Raw genomic sequence first — 22740 nt, forward strand, 5'->3', positions numbered from 1 at the left:
TTCACTCGTTGTGTGTTTGTGGTAATCGATTTCTCAACACAATGCAACCACGAAAAAGAAGATTTAAGATGAGATATATCATCTGCATCTTTTACGGGGGCTGGTAGCAATCTAGTTCATGACATGTTCTCAAGGTTTAGATTGTTGGCTTCTTGCCAACTTTGGTTTGTTTTTCCCTCCCTTTGGGTCCTTATCGGCATATGATTGCTAGAGTTTGTTGTTTCCCCATGTGGGTTTTCTTTTTCTCCGACTTGATGCTGTTTAGGGTCCTTTTAATCTTTGTAATTTGTTTCCAAAGATTAATAAATTTTTTCGCCTTTCAAAAAAAAAATGCAAAAGAAAAGCGTAACTTCAAACTTTTGATACTTTCCCTGAAACAGAAAATCGATTGACCTAGGAAATTTCTATTTTAGACTTTTACAAGAACAAACCACAGCTCATGCAATTATCAGACAACATTGGAAGAACAATGAAAGCTATATATATGAAGTGATAGATGCTTCAAAGCTTGTGTTGTCCAATGGCTTCCGCTTGTCGTGCTTCGTAATTCACCATCAATTGGAGAAAAAAAACTTTTTATACTCAAGTTGGAACTGGATGAGACTAAAAGTAAAAAATTACGATGAAAAACAATAAAAAAGTTTAGTGCGAAACTAATAAATGTGAAAAAAAATTGAATAAAAAACAAAACTCAAAAAGTCCAAAAAGCCTCTAAAGCTCTTAGAGGAACAAGGCTAGCCGCAAAGAATTACTCTTGGCCGTGTATAATTACTCTTGGCCGCGAAAAATTACTCTTAGCCGCAAAGAATTACCCTTTGCCGCAAAGTATTACTCTTGGCCGCCAAAAATTTTGAATTGCAGCCAAGAGTAATTCTTCGCGGCCAAGAGTAATTTGTTACGGTAATTTGTTACGGCCAAGAGTAATTCTTTGCAGGAAAGATTAATTTTTGCGGCCAAGAGTAATTCTTTGCAGTTGGGAGTAATTTTTCGCGGCCAAGAGTATTTCTTTGCGGCCAGCCAGCTTTAGGGGCTTTTTGAGTTTTGTTTATATTCAAAAAAAAATCGCATTTATTAGTTTTGCACTAAAGTTTTGTGAATTATTGATTGGTTTCGACAAGTGAAAATCCAAAAAGTTGGGCACCTGATAAATTGTTCAAGAAAAGAAGACCTTTGGATATAAAAGATGAGCGTGGCCTTAGACTCCTTATGATACCCTCTTAAGTCCGGATATCTTGGATTAATGGTGGGTTAAGTTCTGGGAACCGAAACTCACCAAAAATCTTTGTCAACCAAAAAAAAAAAACTGTTTTGTGTTGAAACAGTTCAGTTACATGTGATTATGGATAGTTTTTCTCAATTGGGTGATCTTGAAAAAGAAACATTGGAATAGAGTACAACCTGACTACTAATGATTTCTGTGCATACATCAGGAATTTTGGTTATTGTTCGTCAGGGAGATCGAGTTTACTTCGACTACCGTCCACGTTACTAGACTTCTGATTTTCACCTGCCCCTGCATTCTCGATCTTTCCCGAGTTTCCAACGATATTTCTGCTCAAATCGGAACGTGTTCTGCTATATCAAATTGGATTAAACTCTCCCTTTCCTTTTCGTTTTGTTCATTATACGGCCCAATTATGCCTTTTCGATGTGCTTGTTTTATCATTTGACTTGAATTCTTTCGTCGGGTGCCAACCAGGGTCAATAACCCTGACAGGAAGGCCATTACAATTAATGGCGAAGAGGTCGGTGGCTGCCTAACGGAGGGCTAGCCAATTAAGGAGTCTTCCTCACTCCGTTCTGTATCTGCTAGTCAATCTCGATACGAGTAGTAGCAATTGCCTCTAGCTGGTAATTTTGCATTCGGCACTACAGTTGTTGTCTCTCTTATTTGTGCATGGTGGTACATCTTTTTGGTACGAACAGTCTCTTTGTTGTCTCTGCCTCTTTATATTTCTGAGTGCCGAATATGCTTGCATTGTTGTTTTATTTGATTCATTTTCAGAATGTAGGAAGAAATTTGAAGGGGTACTACTTCCCGATTTATCTTGGTAGAGGAGAAGTCCTTGAGAAGTCATACATCAAGTAGAGGAACACCCCCCCTAAAACGCGTGCCATCTATTTCTTCTTCTTTCTCCATGATAACTTTAAGACATGGAACCGGAGAAGAAACAGTCCGCCAGAGTAGTTTAAAAAATGCGATAGTCCTTCTGGGAAACAACTGAGTAATGGAGTTTCCAGGCTCTTTTCATCCAGTAGTGAATGCTATAAGCAAATGAGAAGCAAGCAGACAAGGCTCTGACTATTACTTCGGCTTTTGTTTTCTCTTCCAGGTTTATTTTGAGAGTGTATCCGGCATGAGTCATGACTTGGGGAAATGGCAATTGTACATAGTTTGCAATTTGCATACGCTAAATTCAGACCGATTGGTGTGACGGTGGCGTTTTTCAAATACAAACCACAACGGTGAACATTTTGATTCCCCATGTAGATATGTGAACAGTTTTTTTGTGAAAACCTTGATCGGGTAGGATTTGTTTGACTTGGTTAGTATAGCTGGTACGGATAGAGTTCGATCGACAATGTTCTAAACATCAGTAATGGGCTGTTTTGGGTTTTGTACAAGTTTTTTTCACTTCCTTCTGCAGAGAACATAAAGCGGCACCATTCTGATTACTTATACCATCAAGGATGGCTCCAATTCCTTCTTTCCAGCACCCAATGGATGCTGTTACGCGCCAACATTTACACGACGGCATTGGGCTGTTTTGGGTTTTGTACAAGTTTTTTTCACTTCCTTCTGCAGAGAACATAAAGCGGCACCATTCTGATTACTTATACCATCAATGATGGCTCCAATTCCTTCTTTCCAGCGCCCAATGGATGCTGTTACGCGCCAACATTTACACGACGGCATTCCATTTCTCGCCGTTTTCCTAATGCTTGATATTGAAATTACGACTTTTGCTCTCAATCTACATTAGAGCTATTTGTCTCCATTGGCAAGTTGAGTATTGCTAAATTGCATATAGGAGTTCGTTCATACTCTTTTGCCCGTATTTCTATCATGAACAGTTTTACTTGTGTTAGGATCAAGCACTTACCATCTTACCAAAACCCGCAGGTAGTGGTAAATGCGCAACTCTATTTCCTTATACTAAAGCGTAGTAAGCTCCAAGTATCACAGTTCGACCCGCGTAGGCCCGTGACCAACAACTTGCATTTATGATTCCCCTGGAAAACAACTCTCCCCTCTCACAACTCAGTGGCTGCACTTGCCAGTAGTTTTTGTTAAACTGTTGCTAGTATAGTTCTCGACTTCTTTAGTACTTTTTGACTTCACCGCAGTCGATTTGCTGTTCGGATCGTCCACGGTCCCAAATCAAAAAATCCTTTGAGCAAACCATATCTCATAATTTTCTAATATTTGAATAGGACCATTAATCCTAGATCGGGACTACAATGTATGGTTCGAATCGATCTGGTTTCGCAGTTCACCAGATTTTGTAACCCTAGTATGCAGACCCAAACAACACCGATTATAAAAAAAGAAAGAAGAGTTAACATTACGGTGCAGGTTTTCACAAATAAAAGTTGCCAAACATGGAAAACTACAATGCATAAGAGGGGTGCCTTGCACAAGATATGTCTTTTATGTTCTGAAGTTTTTGGCATTATAAAAATAGTTTTGGTATTATCACTCAAATGGGAATGCTGCCAAGCAGCACTCACAAAGCGGTGCAGAGCGGTCGTTCATTTCAGCAATCGACGGCTTGGATCTTAATCGAGCAATAAACGATTCAGATTTATATGCAATTTGTATGAGCTCAAATTTGATCTAATCTGTCCACGTTGAGATGAATGACCGAATCGATCGCTCTATATCCACTCGACAGGTAGCTCCTCAGCACATTCCGGGCATTATCACCACCCTAATTTCTACGTGGAAAGAATTTAGGCTCTGTTTGGAACTCAAGGAAAAGAAAGGAAAAGAAATGAAAATTAAAGAATTTTCCCTCCTATTGTTTGGTTGTAGAGAAAGAGAGAAGAAAATAAAGATTTTGAGTGTCGTTAACAGTAAATTTTTCCTCTCATTTTCGTCTCTTTTTTTTTCCTTTCCTTTTTTTTTCCTTTTCATGAGTTCCAAACATAGCCTTAAAGTCTAAACTGAAGAGGTGTCCTCTCCTATTCTCCCAAGTCTTCAGCACAAGCGCCTCTCACTCACCCCAGCTGTCCCTTTCCAAACCACCTCTCCTCTATAAAACCCACATAACTCTCTCTCTCTCTCTCTCTCTCTCTCTCTCTCTCCAGAGTCCAAACCATGGGCTTCCACCGCTTCTACGAAACCTGGTTCGACCACCTCCGCCTCCTGGTAGACCAACTCTCCCAAGCCCCGAAACCCCCCACCACCCAGGACCACCACCACGCCCTCCACCACCTGGTCCAGAAGGCCATGGCCCACTACGCCGAGTACTACCGCGTCAAGTCCCTCGCCGCCAAGCACGACGTCCTCTCCGTCTTCGCCGCCCCCTGGTCCACCTCCCTCGAGCGCTCCCTGCTCTGGATCGGCGGCTGGAGGCCCACCACCGTCTTCCACCTCATCTACACCGAGTCCAGTATAATGTTCGGGTCGCAGATTGTGGATATCCTGCGTGGGCTCCGGACCGGTGACCTTGGGGACCTTTCGCCGGCGCAGTTTCGACGGGTGAGTGAGTTGCAGTGTGATACTGTTCGCGAGGAGAATGCCATCACCGACGAGTTGTCTGAGTGGCAGGTATATATACATGCATGTATTTTAGGACGCGACAAAACTTATTCCCTCCATCCAATTTTGTTTGTTCATTTTCGTTTTTTGTGTCATTTTAAACGCTTTAAAAAATATTTATATGTCCCAATTTATAATATTTGTTATAGTTACGCCAAGGGGTCTTTTTCCTCGACGGTAATAAAGAGGTCAGGAGTTCAACCCCTCCCCCAATGTGCTAATCTAACTATTCCAATGCAAATTGACTTTCGCTAAAAAAAATGAATCAATTACCACGTCTCTTTCGTGATCTTTTCCGTTGTTTGATGGTTGTAACGCATTGGGTGGCATGCATGTATAGGATGGTTCAGGTGATATGCTGGGGCTGGTATGCGGAAATACAAATGGGAAAATGGAACGGCTTGGGAGGGTTCTGGAGAAGGCGGATGATCTAAGGCTGAGGACGGTGCGGAACGTGGTTGAAATGCTGACGCCGCAGCAAGCTGTCCAGTTCCTCACTGCGGCCGCCGAGTTGCAGTTCGGGGTCCACATTTGGGGTTTGAACCACGACCGTCGTCGCTCCGACAAATAATCAGTGACCGATCGGGATCCCTCTCTCCTATGCACCCTCAGTTTTGTTTTGTGTTTTTCATAACCGGATGTCCAGAACCGGATGTTCAGATCAAGTTGCGGACACCTCAACTAATTTCGGAGTCATAAAATTAACAATGCGACAATCCCTCCAATGGAATGTTTGGCCTCATAGAATTCAAATATGTGATTCCATAGAGGGCACGTAGTTACGAGCTTTTTCCCTTTCAGTTTTGTTTAGAGGTTGGTTTACGTGGCATTTGGACATTTCTACGAATTTTACAAATCTTATCTTTCTCGCAGTAGAAGATTTGCGTTGTGTTTGGAACTTGAAACTTTGAGGAAAGTGGAAGAAAATAAAATGGGAGGTTGAAACAATGAAACATGAGAGAGAAATAAGATTGTGCACAATTTTAGAATTTTTTTTTTATTTCTCTCCTAATCAAATAATGAGAGGGAATATTTTTTTTTTAAATTTTTCATTCATTTCTCTTTCTTTTTCACAGGTTCCAGTTTTTTGGTTCCGTCTAGGTGTCCACTCTCTTGGGCAATGGGCATCACATTTTGTCAAGAGTAAAGAAAAAAGAAAAAGACTAATAAATACAAAACCAGAGCGCATAGATTTTGAGAGTGATTTTGGCACTTTTCAAATTGATAACCGCACTTCTAAAAGGGAGTGTCAAAATCAATTTCTGGCTCTCCGTGGTTATCAATTTAGAAAGCGTCAAAATCAAAATCAATTTCTTAGATTATTAGATGTTTTCGGTGGGTTTTTTTTGTTTTTTGGGGTAAACGGGACTACGTGTCAGCTAAACTGCATGGGAACACCTGTCTCTTCGTAGGGCACGTGTCTTAGTGTAACCAATATGGATTGGAGTTTTAATTTTCTTCTATGCAAATGGAACCAAGTCCATAGTCAGTTTAAGGTCTATTATGTGTGTCATCATTTCCTGAAAAACAATGCCAAGAAGAGAAACAAAAGTTTATTGCCAAAAAGAGAAGAAGTACAAGTCCAAAACACAAATAGCCTTTTCTCATCTCAAAAAGTCTAGAACCACGTTCAAAACACGCTCAAATGCACAAGCACTTACATAAATGTGTACCCAACGAGGGTTGTTTTCGCTAGCCGCTTCTCACTATTTTCTGTGGGTATTGGTTCCCTGCGGTTGACTCTAATTGAAATATTAGTCTCATTCCGTTTGGCTATTGGAATACATCATGTGTTATCAAAAAAAAAAAACATAAATGTGTGGGACACACACTACACCACCGGTGCATGTGGTCCGCACATTTATTTGAATGTGCGTTTTTTGATATGATTGTTTAATTGTTATATCCAATCTTCTCTCGTTTTCTCCATAAGTATGATTTCTCTTCTTCCACACAAAAGAAAGGCCCAAAAAGTTAGAATTTGCATAATACAATAGAGAAAAAGTTCTCTTCGAATGATCCGAACAACCCCCATTGTTCGAAAACCAATGCGTAGCCGCCACATCATCTTTTTCTTCAGAAGTTGTCGGTTGCACAATACTAACAGTCCCTTTTAGACTAACAGTCCCTTTTAGTGTTGTACAACCGACAACTTCTGAAGAAAAAGATGACGTGGCAACTGTGGATTAATTTTCCGGACAATGAGGGTTGCTCGGCTCATCCGGAGAGAACCCTTTCTCATTACAATAACTGAAAGAAAACAGTACACTAGTAATTTGAAGAAAAACAGCAAAATCATATCTCATGTTGTCAGGGCTAACTCTCTGGGATTATTTTCCTTTAAAAGATACAGATAATTAAAAAGAACATACCCACAAATAATGCAGTTGTCCCTCATCAAACCAATCCTCGAAACTATTAGCCTTATAAAACGAAAATGCTACTCAACGTACGGAACACAACTCTGAACACAACATGCTGACGTTATCATGACGTCAGCAGAAACGACGTCATTTCGCTGAGAAACCCAGCGCGAGCCGTTTCAGAAAAAAAGACCCAACCTTTTTCCTTGTTTCCTCCATTTTTTTCTCTTTCCCATCTGTGAAGACTAAAATCACCCAGGTCCCTCCTTTTCCTCCATTTCCCACCGATTCATCTCAAGATTTACAGCAATCCCAATATCCCTTCTGCCTTCCTCCTCTGTACTAAAGGTATGTGTAAGTGTGTGTGATTTTTGTGGGTTTGTTTTGATTTGGGTAACATCTGTGTGGTTTGGATCTGAATTTGTGGGTTTTATGGCAGGGACGAAGGAGTAGAGAGAGGGAGTTAAAACGATGGCGCATAAGGTAGATCACGACTACGACTATTTGTTCAATATCGTGCTGATCGGGGACAGGGATGGTTGAGAAATCCAACACTCTCTCGAGGTTTACCCATAATGAGTTCTACTTGGAGTCCAAATCCACTGTCGGAGTTGAGTTTGCTACCAAAACTCTTTAGAGTTCTTTGCAATTCGCCGGTGGTGGCGGATGGGAGGCCCCTCTCTCTCTATCTCTTCTCTATATTTTAATCGTGAAAGTGGAGAAAACCTGTTTCTCGCGTTGTTCTTTTCATTTTTTTCTCTTCTTGGCAAAACTTTAACCGTGAAAGTGGAGACAACCTGTTTCTCGCGTTGTTCTTTTCATTTTTTTCTCTTCTTCTTGGCAAAACGACGACGTTTTCACGCTGACGTTATGATAACGTCAACACATTGTGTTCCTAGTCGTTGTGTTCCGTACGTTGTGCGAGTAGCATTTTCGTTTATAAAACTCATTTGACTTTTTAAGTTTTTATTTCTATTTCTGGGATTTTATATTCGACAGAGGTTCTTAGAATCTTCACTGTAGGAACGCTATTTTGGCAACGTAGTCCATAGGGCAAATCGGCTGTGTTTCTCACGTCAATTTCAAGACTTTAGTGAAAGTGACTTTGACATTTTTGTATTTTTTGCAGGGTCAAACATGCCAACATTAACACTCATTCAAAATACTACTACAATTTTTTTTTTCAGAGGAGTAGATGGGGTCAAATGAATGTACGCCCACTTGACCGGCTTATTCGTTTGGGGGTTTCGAAATTTATGGACACGATCTCTAATAAAAATTTTTTGTTTATCGCTCTTCACTCATACTCTCAAAAACCTTCCCCAAACGAACAGGGACATGCATGGCTTCGGACAAGTTTGTAAAGTTTATTAAAGATGGCTACAATTAGAGCTACAAACGATCTGAGCTGCTCATGAGTAGTTTGAGGCTCGACTCTTTTAGTAATCGAGCGAGTTGGAGCTCGAGTTTTAGGTTTGTTTAATTAAACAAATCGAGCTCGAAACTCAAAATCTTTTCTCGGCTCACAAAAACTTGGCACGTCTAAAGAGGCTCGTTTACAAAGAAGTTGAGCTTAAGTTTTAGGCTCGTTTAGTAAACAAGCCGAGCTTGATCACTACAAAGCTTGGCTTGGCTCGGCTCAACTCATGTACACCCTTAGCTACAATCAGCTTCCTTGTATTCTTTGACTTGTTACACCCTACGAGATCCAATGATGCTGCCAAGCACTCTACCGAGTACATCCGGGCCGTCCATCTCGGCAATCAATTGTCCTAATTGAAAACAAATTCTTTCAGGAAAGAGTTTAATTCTTTCCTAGAAGGATTCGTTTTTTAATCCGGACCGCTAAAAATACTTTTGAACGGTCCGAATGTGCCCTACACTCACTCGACAGGGTGCTTGATGGGGACCGCTTGGCAACGTTCTCGGATCCCACACTGCGTATGATGGTTCAATGGGTACTAATTTGTAATTCTCTCTCAATATTTGGGTTCAATTAAGGGTCATCATCAGGCCGGGCCGAGCCAGCCTGCCAAGTCGTTGCCCAAGCCCGCTCACGGGCCGGGTCGACCGGGCTTTTTCTTTTTGACGGGCTAGGCTACCTATCATAAATTGAAAGGAAAATGACGGCACAGGACGTGTTTTGATAATTAATACCCGCCAAGGACATGCTGAGAACATTTGGTAATGCTAAAAATGTCCTTGGCGGGTATTAATTAGCAAACACGTCCTTGGCCATCATTTTCCCTAAATTGAAGCCCAAACCTGGCCCACGGGCTAGCCCAATTGGCGGGCCGGCGGGCCAAAAACCAGGCGGGGCAACAGGTGGGTTTAAATTTCTTTGGGCAAAACTAAATCAAGGGAAAAAAAAAAGGGTTTTGTGGGATTTTGGGCTAATTGGCGGGCTTTTGGGCTGGCTCACGGGTCGGGCCTACTGGAGGGCAAAGTAAAAATTCATAGGCCTGAGCCCGCCCATTACAAACTAAGGGTCGGGCTAGCCCGCCCGTTTTACGGGCTCCGGCCGGGTAAAAGTCCGGCAGGCCGATCGGGCTTTGGACGGGCCGCACGCCTTCGGGCAAAATGATGAACCTTAGGTTCAATACACGCAAAAAAAAAAAAACTTAGTTCAAGTCTATGTATCCACTTTAGTGGAGTTAAAAATAAAAATATTGTTATTTAATTCTCATATCACGCGGTTATACTTTGATTAATTCTTCCCTTGGTTCCATGCGATTCTATCCCTTGAAACGGCTATACGGTAGTTAAAAATACAAAAAATGCTACTTGCAGCTCTTTAAAAAAAAAAATCCTACCCCCAAATCGACATCCCTGCAAAGCAATGCCAAGTTGTCAATCTGATCGTTTATCTCTGCACGAACGGCTTGAATTAAATCGGAGCGCATTTAAATCTGAACAGTATATTACTCAACAAAGATCAGAACTGTTAATTGATCTGCACCCGCTTTGAGGGGATGCTGCGTGCCCCCCAATCACTGCTATTTCCTTTTTTTCTTTATAAATTAAAGTTTGTAGACCCAGTCAAAAAAAGTAGGACGAGTCCTCTCTGTCTTTGTTGCTTTCTTTTGCCCAAAAATAAAAAAACAAAACAAACTGAACCGTAAAAAGCCCACCGTTCCCGTCACACACCGACACGTGTCCAAACATCAACCTCAGCAAGACAGCAACATTTTCAAATTCCCACACAGCCCGTCACTCTATCACCTCTCCCGTTCCCAACATTTTCCCGAGGAAAATTTTCTCTCTCATTCTCTCGCTCGATCCCCTTTCCCTCTCTCTATCTCTCTCTAGATGAGACCTCACCAATAACGATGTCCGCAACGAGACGATCCTACCTCTCGCGCAGGATCAGCAGCCGCTCATTCCTCTCCAAATCGTTCAAGGAATCCAGAACCCGAGAAACCGAATCGAAACGGGATGGCGACGGTAAAGAAGACGGCGCCGTTTCGGGCGAAACCGGAGGAGGCTCGTCGTGGTCGACGATGCTGCCCGAGTTGCTCGGGGAGATCATACAGCGGGTCGAGGCGAGCGAGGACCGGTGGCCCGTCCGGCAAAACGTCGTCGCTTGCGCCTGCGTGTGCAAGAGATGGAGAGAGATGACGAGGGAGATCGTTAGGGGTTTGCCTCAGAGCGGGAAGATCACATTCCCGTCTTCGCTTAAACAGGTCTGATCTTTGAATGCTAATTCTTGAATTTCTTTTATTTAATGCGGGGTGTCCCAGTTTGCGTGCTCCTCGGGCTAATCCCTACAGCCCCTCCCACAGCCGTTTCACACGCTTTCGTGTGGGGTGAGGTGGCCCAAGAGTTGTTGGCAATGAGAATCGAACTTAGGATGGAGCAAGCAGTCCTAAGTCAAGAACACCATAATTTGATTTGCATACGTAATTAGGGTTTGGGATCTTTAATGGTAATTGTATAGTTTGTTTTTTGTCATGATTTGAATTGCATAAGTAAATTAGGGTTTGGGTAGGTAAAAGGTCTGATCTTTAATGGTAATTCTTTAATTTGGTTTGGTTGATAAATTGATTTGCACAAGTAATTAGGGTTTGGGTTTCCTTTTCTATGATTTGTCTAATTGGAAGGTTTAGGGAGAATTGTGTAATTTGAGTTTTTGATTGGTTCTGTTGTGTGTGTTCTAATTTATTTCGTTTAAAGGTTTGTAATTTTCGTTTATGATGCATAATGCGCTAGTGTTAATAATTTTGGGGAGTCTTGTTTAATTTGAGTTATGATTGGTTCTGTTGTATTTTTAATTTATTTCATTTGGAAGTTTGTAATTTTCGTTTATGATGCATCGTGAGCTTGTGTTATTATTTGAAGAATTTGTGGGTATTTCTGCATAATGAGACTTCGATTTTTTTCTTTCTTGATAAGTAAACAGTTGTAGTGTCGAGATGTAGCTCACATAAGCAATTAGCGGTTACCAACAATGGACACCCCCAAGATATTTTTCAACCTCTTTCGTTCCTTTGCTGGACATTCAACGGTTTGCAATGAGACTTGTATGCGGATCAGATAACTCAGGATTCAATGTTTAAGATTTTTACAGGTGTGAAAGAAAAACCCACCAATGATGCTATGAAAGAAGTACTGCATTTGCCTTTCTGATTAGTTTATTTTGTTGTTTTGAGGTGGGTGGGTGTTGTGGGATGATTAGGAAGGCGGCTGTTCAGAAATCGGAGAGGTGAATGTCATCTCTTTGTGGGAAACTATGTGAGATCTGTCTTTTAGCTGGTTGGGTAATGCTTTGAGACTTTTTTCTCTCTTTTTGAGCGTTGTGTGATTGTGAATAGTGGAGGGTGAACAGGCTGTTTGGAGAAAGAGAGAGGAGAGAAAGACGAGTAGCAGTAATGGTGGTTTTGGAGTCGAATTAGAAACTCCAAGGTAGTTACTGGAGAGTATGAAGGCGGAGGACATAAGGTAGTGGGAGAGGCAGTCTCTTAAGCAGGTGGAGGTTATGCATGGAGGGGATATGCCGTGGAGGTGGGTGCTTCATCTTGGCTTAGCATCTCTTAGTGGAGCTAGTCTAGCAGCCTAACAGGTAATGGGTATGTTATTCTGAAGACTCAGATTCAGATATTAACTGGCATCTTCATTGCCATGGAAAAGAGTAGAGCATGCCCTATGCCTTCGTCTTGGCTTGGAGCTGCAATCTGTGTCTAAGATTGGTGGTTTCCTGTCACAGGGTAACACCCAAGTTACCCATGAATACATTTGGACCCATGAGGATGTTATAGGCCTTACTACCAAGCTAGACTGCTGTCATGAGATGTGGGCAAGGCAGTCTCCTAGGAGATGGAGGAGGCCACTATACAAGTAGGGGTAGGCCATGGAGGTCAGTTCAGGTCAGCTTTGGCATGCCGCATGCCGAAGCCATTGTTCAAGTAGTGAAGTAGGTGGCAAGGAGGTGGGTGATTCATCCTCACTTGATGTCCTGTGAGTGAATAGCTCGTCGAACAGGTAGGGTGAATGGTATCCTCTGAAGACTCAGTTTTGAGTGATAGTTTGGCATCTCCTTAGGCAGGGAAGAGTATTTTTGTTTGCTTATGTTATCTTAGACAGGGAAGAGTGTATAGCATGCCACGTGCCTTTGTCTTATTTTGGAGTTGCCATCTGGTTGTGATATATCTCTTAGATTGGTAGAAATATTTGTCTCCTAAGAGAGGATGGGAAGAGTACTTTGACAACCCTTAAATCTCGGCATCTAGTAGCCCCTCATAGATCTTGCACGAGGGTCACATGGTAACCCTCAAGTGGCCCATGACCGCAATAACACACATAAGTTTGTTCATAGGCCTTGAATAAAGCTTGCTTTCAAGAGGTTGCTTTGGTTGCTGTTCAGACCATGGAAGGTGAATTCTGGGTCGGCCATTTATTGTCACAGTGGAAGGTGGAAAGTTTTTTGAGTGGATGGTTCTTAGCTGTTCATTTGACATTTTGTCCTTGACTTATATGCAGAGGGTATCGTTGTTTTATCATCATGGTTGCTGGTCTAACTTTTTCTTTCTTTTTTCCTTTCTTTTTTTGCAGCCGGGTCCACGTGAGTCTCCTCTTCAGTGTCTTATAAGACGGGACAAGAAGAGTTCGACTTTTTACTTATATCTTGGTCTTACCCCAAGTAAGCAGCTTACAGAATGTTATATTGGATATCAGCTTTGATATGTAAAGTGATTACATTTTTAGATGTTTCAAAATTTGCTTGTTCAGGTGCTGAAATAGCTGCCTGGATAAAACTTGATGCGTAATTTGCAAAAGATATTGTTAAAAGAACATTCATCTCTTTTTGAATCTCTTTATCATTATTTTCTTACCTTAATTTTCTTTGAGGACACAACCATGGATGTTTTCTTAGTTGAAGTATCTGAATTTGACAGTCTACTGACTGAGTATGCAAAATGATTCATTTACATGTTTAACATGGGATTTACTACTTCAATGTCTTGCATGATAATGTTGGCTGTTTCACAATTCGAAGTGATATGTGGTAGGTTTGGTTTGTTTCATGTTCGTAGACTTTCTTTAAGCATTATTGCTGTGTAAAACCTCTAGAGATCCTCCATAGTAGCCACATATTATTTTGACGTTTTTTATGCAAGACATTTAAGAGTTTTTGGTCAAGGTGTATGAATTTGTTAGAAAGGTGTGTTTTGCGAAGAATAAACCTCTTACGAAATTTGAGGTGCCAATTGTTTTGTTTTCCAGTCATGAAGTGTATTTTTCTTTGATATTTACCAAATTGGGAAACATGATATAGACCCGCTTGTGGTGATTAATGGATGGATTTGTTTATGCTTGAAGTGCATCTTTGATAGGAAATATCCTCTGGTAACGCTGATAGGCTGCCTTTCATTACGACATGTACAGAGATGCAGTTTCTCGTGTGTGTATTAAGGGATCCCTCATTTTGTTAAAATGTGGACTTCCCATTTCCGGGTCATATTATGATGATCCAAACTGTTCAAGTTGACCGGAAAATGCTTGATCCAAACAATTTTTCGTAAAGCTTGACAGAAACTGGTCTATGTAAAAAATGTTTGGATCAAGCACTTTCCAGTTATATTTTGAGCCAATTTTTCGCGGGTACCCTTAAAAACATGTTTTAAACAAGTTGAACGGTTTGGATCATCAAAATATGATTCAGAAGATTCCAAACTATGAGGTCTGCATTTAGCTAGCAAAATAAAAATTTGCCAATAATAGTCGCATTAAACTGTATATGGTTTAAGCATATCTCAAGTCATTTGATCATCTGAAGCTCCCGACTACTAAGATTGTGACATATTTGTTGTAGCATTTACGGACAAGGGAAAGTTTCTCCTAGCAGCACGAAGGTGTAGACATAATGCTCATACCGAGTACATTATTTCCCTTGATGCGGATGACCTCTCCCAAGGAAGTAATGCCTATGTTGGAAAGCTAAGGTAAGGCATCATCCCTGTGGAACAACTAAATAAAATAAAAGAACAGAAGTACTAAATTTGATACAGGTGAACCAGTGTCCTTTCTTTTGTTTGAACACAGCTAATGGTAGAATTCATGTGATTCATAAAACCTCTCTCTAGTGATGTCATATTACACATCATGAGAAATTAAAACCGTGCCTCTTATTTGGTTTAGGAACAATTTTAGACTGTATTGACTCGTAAAGGGCTAAATGCTTGTTAAGTTGCTGGTTGTTCTTAAGGTGTGAACATAGTTTTTTCTGTAGAAGTTATGAGAGAGTGGTTAGTTTGTGATTTTTTTATTTTATTATTATTATTAGATGCGAGTATTTTGAGTTTCTTAGGACTTATTATTTTCTCAAAAGGAATCAAAATACTTTTCTGGTTAATTGCTTCACTTCATACATGGACACAAGTGCTGACATATCTCCACAGACCTATACGTGATCTACTGAAGATATCATCGGCTGAACGGTTTTGATGGGTCCCATCAATGTCATTTGATCAATGACTTCTCAATTCTATCTTTGTTTGTGCTACTATGTTCAACTACAAAATCCTGTCCTTTGCAGTTCGGATTTCCTTGGCACCAAATTCACAATATACGATAGCCAACCCCCACACAGCGGTGCCAAACCCTCCAGCAGCAGAAGCGGCCGCCGCTTCGCAAGCAAGCAAATAAGTCCCCAGGTTCCAGCAGGCAACTTTGAGGTTGGACAGGTCTCCTACAAGTTCAACCTCTTAAAATCAAGAGGTCCAAGGAGGATGATATGTTCATTAAAATGCCCCTGGTCTGCGGAAACCCAACCTGATAAACCTCAGGACGATTCTGGGACTAAAAGTCCCGAGTCATCTTCCTATGGATACACAATTTTGAGGAACAAAGCTCCAAGGTGGCACGATCACTTACAGTGCTGGTGCTTGAATTTCCATGGTCGGGTGACAGTAGCATCTGTGAAAAATTTCCAACTGGTTGCGACACTGGATCAGAGCCAGCCAGGAGGAAAAGGTGATGAGGAAACAGTTCTCCTCCAGTTTGGAAAAGTGGGAGATGATACTTTCACCATGGATTTTAGGCAGCCCTTGTCGGCGTTCCAGGCATTTGCCATTTGTCTCACGAGCTTTGGTACGAAACTGGCGTGCGAGTAAAATAAATTTTTCTGTTGATCTCTCTGTTCCTCTTCTTCTTCTTCTTCTTTTTTTCTTTCCGAAACCGCTCTGTTCAAGTAACTGGTGTTCTGGTATATGTTTTTCATTTATGGTTTCTCCCTCTGGGATTGAGGAATTATATTATGTATATGTGGCTGTTGTACTATGATATTTGTATGAATTCGGCTTTGATTTATTCGAACACAATCTCTTTTAACAGCAAGTGCATTTGACCGGGTGCTTATCTAAACGTGGATAAAAATAAAAGTAATGCTGGTAACACATATTCACCACCCCAACCCCTATCCCCGGAAGTCATGACTTATAAGCTTTATCGTAGTTTGTAAGCTTCATATGCCGAGCTCCTGTTTGGTTGGCAATTTCTTGACACAACACACAAATGTTTTCCCCTTTTACTGAGTTGTACTTTCTTTTTGATATTCTTTAGGGTGTCTGTATAGGTTTGTGGAATGGAATTAATATATTTTGTAATGAGCAAATGAGAGTAGGTGTTGACCAAGAGATTTGACAATCAAAGGCAAGTGTGCAAGTTTTCCAGAAAGTGGCTCGAGCCACTGTCTGGCTCATCATGTCAAGCCCACGGTTCTAATTAGCAAGTGGCACGATGATTGGCTCAAACTATTGCTGTGCGATTCTGCAAACCCTATTTAAAGAACGATTAGGTCAGAACGTCTAAAAGCAATAGAGAGCAGCTGCACTTTGGCTTTGGGAGAAAAGAAACTTTTGAGAGGATCTCTTGCTTTGAATCTTGGAGTATCTATGCAATCTTTGGATCATTGAAGTTTCAATCTAACTCCGAGAGGTGTCTACAACTTTGTTTCAATAAGTTTCAACTTATTTCAAGTTGTTCTTCGGTGGATTTTTGAAGGGTTTTGGAAGGCTTGTGAATTCAAAACGGTGGCGGTCAAACATTTGGTGCAGTGAATGAGGAGTCGACAAATTAGTCTCGGGTCAATAGGCGAGGAGTCAATATTGTTTTAGGGAGGTCGTTTTATAATCACACAACGGGCATTATTAGTATTTGATTCTTTTCCGTAGTTTTTACCCATCTAAGGGTTTTCTACGTATATCTTGTAGTTCTCTGCTTGTTGCTGCTTTCTGCTCCTTGTTTAGTTTGATGCTTACAATTTTGATTGGTGGGTTGATTGTTAGAAGAGGTTCAAATCACGTAAATTTATATCTCTAGGCGAAGTAGGGCTTTTTCATAATTTTATGCCAGACATTGAGATGCTTTATCGAAGTCATAGTATGGTTCCATAAGAATACACTCCATCGGGACTTTGAGCTTCAATTAAATACGTACCTAATCGGAGGTTCACTGGGAGAGATTTTCGGTCCTAGCTTCATGCGCCTCGTGCTAACCTAACTTGCCAAGCTACTAATATGACACCGTTACATTCCTTCTGTTGCAATGCATTTACATAATCCCCAATAGAGACATACAGACCTGCCTAAGGCAATGAGAGAGTCTTTTGACTTCCTCCGGGCCGTGTGAAGCTTAGCTTTCTTCACTGGAACCATGCAGTGTGATTGGATCCCTCCACCTATGCGCAGCTTAGCTTTCTTCACCGGAACCATGCAGTGTGATTGGATCCCTCCACCTATGCGCGTTAAGTATGCGAAAGTCTAATAGAGCAAGCATCAGCACGAGACAAGGATGTACACGTATTGTCTTCTCACCATCACATATAAGCTGGAAGTTAAAACATTTTTGTAAGTATAAGCTGCAAGTTAACCATTCTCAGAAAACAAAAATAAGGGACACGAGACAAAGGGAATCCGCATTCATCAGCCAGAGTTTCTTACAGAGGAGCCATGACAATGGTTTAATTTCAAAAGGGGAAAAAAAAAGAAGGGTTCATGTACACCACCACAACTAAGACTCAAAGACACTGACGGCATTACAAGTTGACTTTCCATTGGTCGCTATGCTCTTTCTCTACTTCTTCCCTCGCAGCTTTGCACCGAGAGCCCTCTCCAATTTCCCGATTATCTGCTGATTTGGAATGGCTTTTCCAGATTCATACTCTTGTATCACTTGTGGTTTCTCATTGATCAGCTGAAAAACAAACAAAGCCAGTCAATACTATTGCACCTTAAAATGTGTATGTAGTCATGAGACAGAGAGAGAGAGAGACTTGAGCAAGTTGAGCCTGTGTGAGTTTCTTATCCTGCCGAGCTTGCATGATGGCTTTCTTCAGTTCAGTTGGCACCCTATCATCTGAAAAGAATAAAAACCAATATCACAACTGGTCAAGCATCATAACCAATGGCAAACCCAGTTCAAACAATCGAGACTGAAGACATTAAAACTTTTCGCAAGAAACCAACAATATCGCTACTTCCCCCATGTAGTTTTTGTCGTTTCTTCCCCAAACCCAAATTCCTCCCAGTGGGTCATGATACAAACTAGGGCACCAATGTGTCAACTCAGTATTCTAGTAAGAAAAGTTGTGGCACGCAACCCAGCTAGGGACCAATAAATACATTGAGTACTAGTCTGTATCATAACGGACTTGAATGGTTGGTTCCAATTTCGACACAAAGCATTTCAGCATTGTTGAGAAAGGAAACAGAAACTCACATGTTACTATGCATAATTCCACGATTGAATTTGAGTCATTGATTCATAAATATGAATCTGAGAAGATAAAACAATTATTTCCAGACTCAAACTAAGTGGATGATGAAAAGTTCAGTGATGGTTATACTTCGGATGAGAACAGAACATACTTAGGCTTTTTAACAAGATCAAGCATGTGAAAGAATGGAGAAAGAAAAAGTAACAAAATGTCTTATGGTGTAGGAAGTTCAGTCATTTTATCTGGATAAACAAAACTTCATGTATTTACTCCAAATAAAAGAATCTGCAAAAATAGTACAGAAATGTTTGAAGGGATTTATTCCACTGAACACCCAAATAAAAAATACTGTTCATCCACCTTCTCTAGTATCACATAGGAAATTGCTTGCACATGACGCTAAAATATAAGAAATGTCAGTAGCGAGAACTACGCCGCTAAGGGCAAGCTGATTGTATCGACATCCAACATTGAAACCAAGTTCCATTCAGTGCACATGAAAGACACCACTAAAGGAAGAGGACCACACCAGAATCTTATGATCCTACCTGGCACACCCTCAAATCAACGATTCCACGGGACCTGGAAGTGATATCACAGTTCAAGGTGCATAAACAGACATCCCTTAATAGTCACAAGTCACATTTTGAATACTACCATTGGCATTTTTGCCTCAAGTACGTCAATGTGGATGTTATCAAACTTATCCTATTGATGCAGACAAATAGTGTGAAAAATCAGCAGAACCATCACCTCGAAAAAGAAAAAGAAAAATAAAAATGGTGCTGCTCCTAGGAAAGCTTAAACATAAACATAAGTATGAATACAAGCTCTATGTGTAGTTACAAAAAGTCCTAAATAATGAAGGCGAAAAAACTCATACCACTGAACCCCCAAAAAAAAAAGTTGAAGCGGTAGCCTAAAAAATTTCATCTCCATGTGGAGATAAGTTCAAGTGAGTTTGACCAAAAGAGTACAACAATTTCCAGGAAAGTAAGATAATATGCAATTGGATATAAAACATGAACTTACGAGAAAGATTCTCCGTCTCTTCGTCAAGCTTCCTAGTGTTCAAAGAAGTGCTGCTAGAGGCAGCTTTGTTTGAGCCCCCAGTCGCTGTAGGACAAAGTATAATAAGCACAGGCAGTTCAAACAACTAACAATAATACAACAGTAAACATGAAATGAGAAGTCATAAGCCATGTAAATTCATATAACATACCATCAAGAGAACTAGAGAAGTCACAAGCAATGAGAAGTTCTATTGAAGAAAAAGATATACATCAAAACACTATCAGTTAGGGCATCTCTCAGCCCTTACCCAAATCATGAATCAAATTTAAATTTGAGTTGGGAAAAAAAAGAACCTCAAATCCCACTCCACTCTTTACTCAAACTCGTAAAACTCAGATTTACCAAATCAAGGATGACTGGATGACTTTCTTCTATCTCGAGTTTTCCAAGGCAATTTAGTCATGTTTACCACTCTACCATTAATAAACTTATACTCAGACTTCTTCAATCAATATTTGACTGGAGTGTTTCACCTCAAATGAGGTTTTTAGTTTTTACTCACTTTTGAGTTACCGTTTTGAGTAAAGGACTCAATAGTCATACAAACGATTTCCGGAAAGTCCTATAGACAAAAAATAAACAGCAAACTTCCAATCCTAATGGATTAGAGTGGGCAGAGTTAGGAATGACAAACGAGCAGAACAAGTTGAGCGGTTGGTTGATCAAGGTTGGTTTCAAAATTTAACGAGCTTCATAAATATTTTCAACCCTGGCTTGATAATGAGATGAGATGATCTCAATGAGCTTTAATCGAGTCGATCTGAAATAGCCTGAATTCTTTTATACATAATAAACTGAACAAGCCGAGTAGTATTTCGTTCAGACACTTCAACGAGCTTTGAAAAGGTGTTCAAGTTTGACTTGTTTATGTAACCAACTGACCTTGAACTAGCTTTTGACGAGAGAACAGGAGCTCAAACTCTTGGTTCGTTTAGCAGCCCTAGGTAGAGTTTCAAACGGAAACCCTAAACTAAAATCGTTTCAAAAGACAATCCACACTTCACAGCACATATCCAAAACGTGGATAACACTACGAGGTTAAAATACGATTATCGTATTTCACTCGATTACACGTGAAGTGAGATAAACAAAATAATAGAGCATATAACACGCAAAATCAAATCGCTTATCAGGAATAATCGCATATAAGAGCCAAGGGATCAAAGATAAATGAACTAAACGACGATACGAAGCAATCAGAAACCCTAATCACGGAAAAAGTAGGAAGAAAGAGAGAGAGAGATTGACATTTTTTGATGGTTTCGATCTCAGCTCCAGCGCGGCGGGCGGCGTTGACGGCTTTCTCATCTTTCCGGGCGGCGGCGGTCGGAGCCTTCTTCCGGATCACCACGGGCTCCCAGTCTTGTGAGATCGGACCAATTCCTGCCATTCTTCTCTCTCGCTCTTTTCTCTCTCCCTGTGTGGAAAAATATCTACCCTGTTTGCCGTGTGTCTTGATTCATCATTTTCTGACAGCCTATTTACACATAGGGTTTTGGGCGGTGTTTGGATGCAGAGTTATTTTATCCAAAATGATTAGTACTTGGGGAATTGATTTGGGAACTCCATTTTGTTACATCCACACTCTTATTTTTGTTTTTTAGTAAAAAAATGCATACACTTTCAACATAAAAAGGACAAAAAAGAGAGTGTAGATATAAAAAGAGAGTGTGAAAATTAATTCTCTTTGTGTTGTTTCTCTTAGTTTTTTTTAGGAGCTTTTTGAGTTTTTCTTTTAATCTAATTCATGTTTGTTATCTCATGTCAAAATTTTATTGGTTCGTCTCTACCCAAATATTTTTGAAAATGTCCAAGATACAACCCAACAACTTCGGGTGCAAAAAACTTCTTAATTTTTTTATTCCTTTCATTAAGACGAATTAATAACCCGTAAAAATTTGGCGCAAAACTAATGAACGCAATTTTTTTTCAATAACGACAAAATGCCAAAAAAACCCAAAAAGCTAAGAGAAATAACACCTTTATCTGATTTTTTTTTTTTTTAAAGAAGAACACCTTTATCTGTTTGGCAATTTTGGAAAGAAAAGAAGGGAAAATAATTAAGAAAAAAAAGGCAGAGAAAGTTAAGAGGGAAATTAACTATTTGCTCTTCCCTACATTTTCACGTTTCTTCTCTCTTTCCACTGTCGACTAAAAGAGAAGGAATCCTTCTTTTTAGCTTCCCCTTTTTTTTTTTCCAGGAGTAATTGTTGGATGACAAGGAGAGCACTAGGACAAACGACCGGATCCGGAGGCTCTGCTGCCCAAGGGCACAGGAGTCCCTACCCACACGACTAAAAGGGCAACGTTTTGGTTAAAAAAAAAATTTATCATAAATTTACAATTTTATGGAGCAGAAACGTGATTATAAGAGTTTTAGAGACAAAATTTGATTATATCTCTTTAGAATACTATGATCAGAATAATAAAATCTTCACATCAGTTCAAACGGATTAAAAATTAGATCACTTAATTTTTTAACCATATTTTTTAATATATAAACGGTCTCAAAAAATTAAGTGCTCAAGTTTTCACTCTATTTGAATCGGTACACAGATCTTGTTATTCTTATCATATTATTCTAAAGGGTCGTAATTTATTTTTATCTCTAGGGCTTTCATATTAAGTATATATTCTTTATTTAGGACCCTATGAAGCAGAAATGTGATTATGAGAGCCCTATAAATAAAAATTAATTATGACCCTTTAGAATACTATGATGAGAATAACAAGATATTTGTACTGATTTAAACGGAGTGAAAATTTTGGGCATTTAATTCTTTGAGACCATTTATATATTAAAAATATGGTTAAAAAATTAAGTGTTTCAATTTTTAATCCGTTTGAACGGGTGTGAAGATCTTATTATTCTGATCATATTATTCTGAAGAGACATAGTCAAATTTTGTCTCTAAAGCTTTCATAATCACGTTTCTGCTCCATAGAATTACAAATTGATGATAAGTATATTTTTTTAACCAAAACGTTGCCGTTTTAGTCGTGTGGGCAGGGGCTGCTGTGCCCTTTGGGCAGCAGAGCCCCCGGTCCCAAACGACCGTATTGCTGTACAAGTCTCGTGGCAAATTAAACCACAAATTTGTTAGAGAATCAAGGTTAGTTTTGAAGCATTGGAGCTCGAGTCGTTCAAAATTAGTTTAGCTCAAGCTTAGCTCGTTTGGTGGTCAAGGTGCTTTAGTTCGGATTATTTACTAAACGAGCTATCATAAACGAGCCGAGCTGAGCTGAATTTTTACAAACAAGTCGAGCTACAACTAACTTGAACTCGACTAATTTACTAAATGAATTTAAAACTCGAGTTTGAGCCG

The 22740-nt window shown here is 40.1% G+C and overlaps 3 protein-coding genes and 1 long non-coding RNA gene across 4 annotated transcripts; 3 read left to right on the top strand and 1 right to left on the bottom strand.

The window, feature by feature from the left end:
* Window positions 1–1699: 1699 nt before the first annotated feature.
* Window positions 1700–2622, top strand: LOC131331513 (uncharacterized). Its single transcript, XR_009201400.1, has 2 exons — window positions 1700–1851; window positions 2334–2622. It is a non-coding gene; the product is annotated as an uncharacterized LOC131331513 (long non-coding RNA).
* Window positions 2623–4289: 1667 nt separating this feature from the next.
* Window positions 4290–5528, top strand: LOC131331514 (protein DOG1-like 4). Its single transcript, XM_058365507.1, has 2 exons — window positions 4290–4774; window positions 5106–5528. The coding sequence occupies exons 1-2, from the start codon at window positions 4322–4324 to the stop codon at window positions 5334–5336; spliced, it is 684 nt and encodes a 227-aa protein (XP_058221490.1). The 5' UTR covers window positions 4290–4321; the 3' UTR covers window positions 5337–5528.
* A 4807-nt stretch (window positions 5529–10335) lies between these two features.
* On the top strand, window positions 10336–15960 carry LOC131331515 (tubby-like F-box protein 7). Its single transcript, XM_058365509.1, has 4 exons — window positions 10336–10811; window positions 13177–13264; window positions 14438–14567; window positions 15161–15960. The coding sequence occupies exons 1-4, from the start codon at window positions 10458–10460 to the stop codon at window positions 15735–15737; spliced, it is 1149 nt and encodes a 382-aa protein (XP_058221492.1). The 5' UTR covers window positions 10336–10457; the 3' UTR covers window positions 15738–15960.
* Window positions 15961–17513: 1553 nt separating this feature from the next.
* LOC131331516 (multiprotein-bridging factor 1b) lies at window positions 17514–20914 on the bottom strand. Its single transcript, XM_058365510.1, has 4 exons — window positions 20663–20914; window positions 19373–19456; window positions 17897–17979; window positions 17514–17817 (listed from the first exon to the last, which is right to left on the bottom strand). Exons 1-4 carry the CDS (start codon window positions 20802–20804, stop codon window positions 17698–17700), a joined length of 429 nt encoding a protein of 142 aa, XP_058221493.1. The 5' UTR covers window positions 20805–20914; the 3' UTR covers window positions 17514–17697.
* Window positions 20915–22740: the final 1826 nt, after the last annotated feature.

This window comes from Rhododendron vialii, chromosome 6a, assembly GCF_030253575.1.
Source record: "Rhododendron vialii isolate Sample 1 chromosome 6a, ASM3025357v1".
NCBI lineage: Eukaryota > Viridiplantae > Streptophyta > Magnoliopsida > Ericales > Ericaceae > Rhododendron > Rhododendron vialii.

Coding starts and splice junctions, on each gene's coding strand:
- LOC131331514 (XM_058365507.1), top strand. CDS start 4,322: ATGGGCTTCCACCGCTTCTACGAAACCTGGTTCGACCACCTCCGCCTC. Junction 4,775..5,105: donor ACGAGTTGTCTGAGTGGCAG/GTATATATACAT, acceptor ATGCATGTATAG/GATGGTTCAGGTGATATGCT.
- LOC131331516 (XM_058365510.1), bottom strand. CDS start 20,804: ATGGCAGGAATTGGTCCGATCTCACAAGACTGGGAGCCCGTGGTGATC. Junction 19,457..20,662: donor GATCGAAACCATCAAAAAAT/GTCAATCTCTCT, acceptor TTTGTCCTACAG/CGACTGGGGGCTCAAACAAA. Junction 17,980..19,372: donor AGAGACGGAGAATCTTTCTC/GTAAGTTCATGT, acceptor TATTCTTTTCAG/ATGATAGGGTGCCAACTGAA.
- LOC131331515 (XM_058365509.1), top strand. CDS start 10,458: ATGTCCGCAACGAGACGATCCTACCTCTCGCGCAGGATCAGCAGCCGC. Junction 10,812..13,176: donor TCCCGTCTTCGCTTAAACAG/GTCTGATCTTTG, acceptor CTTTTTTTGCAG/CCGGGTCCACGTGAGTCTCC. Junction 13,265..14,437: donor ATATCTTGGTCTTACCCCAA/GTAAGCAGCTTA, acceptor TATTTGTTGTAG/CATTTACGGACAAGGGAAAG.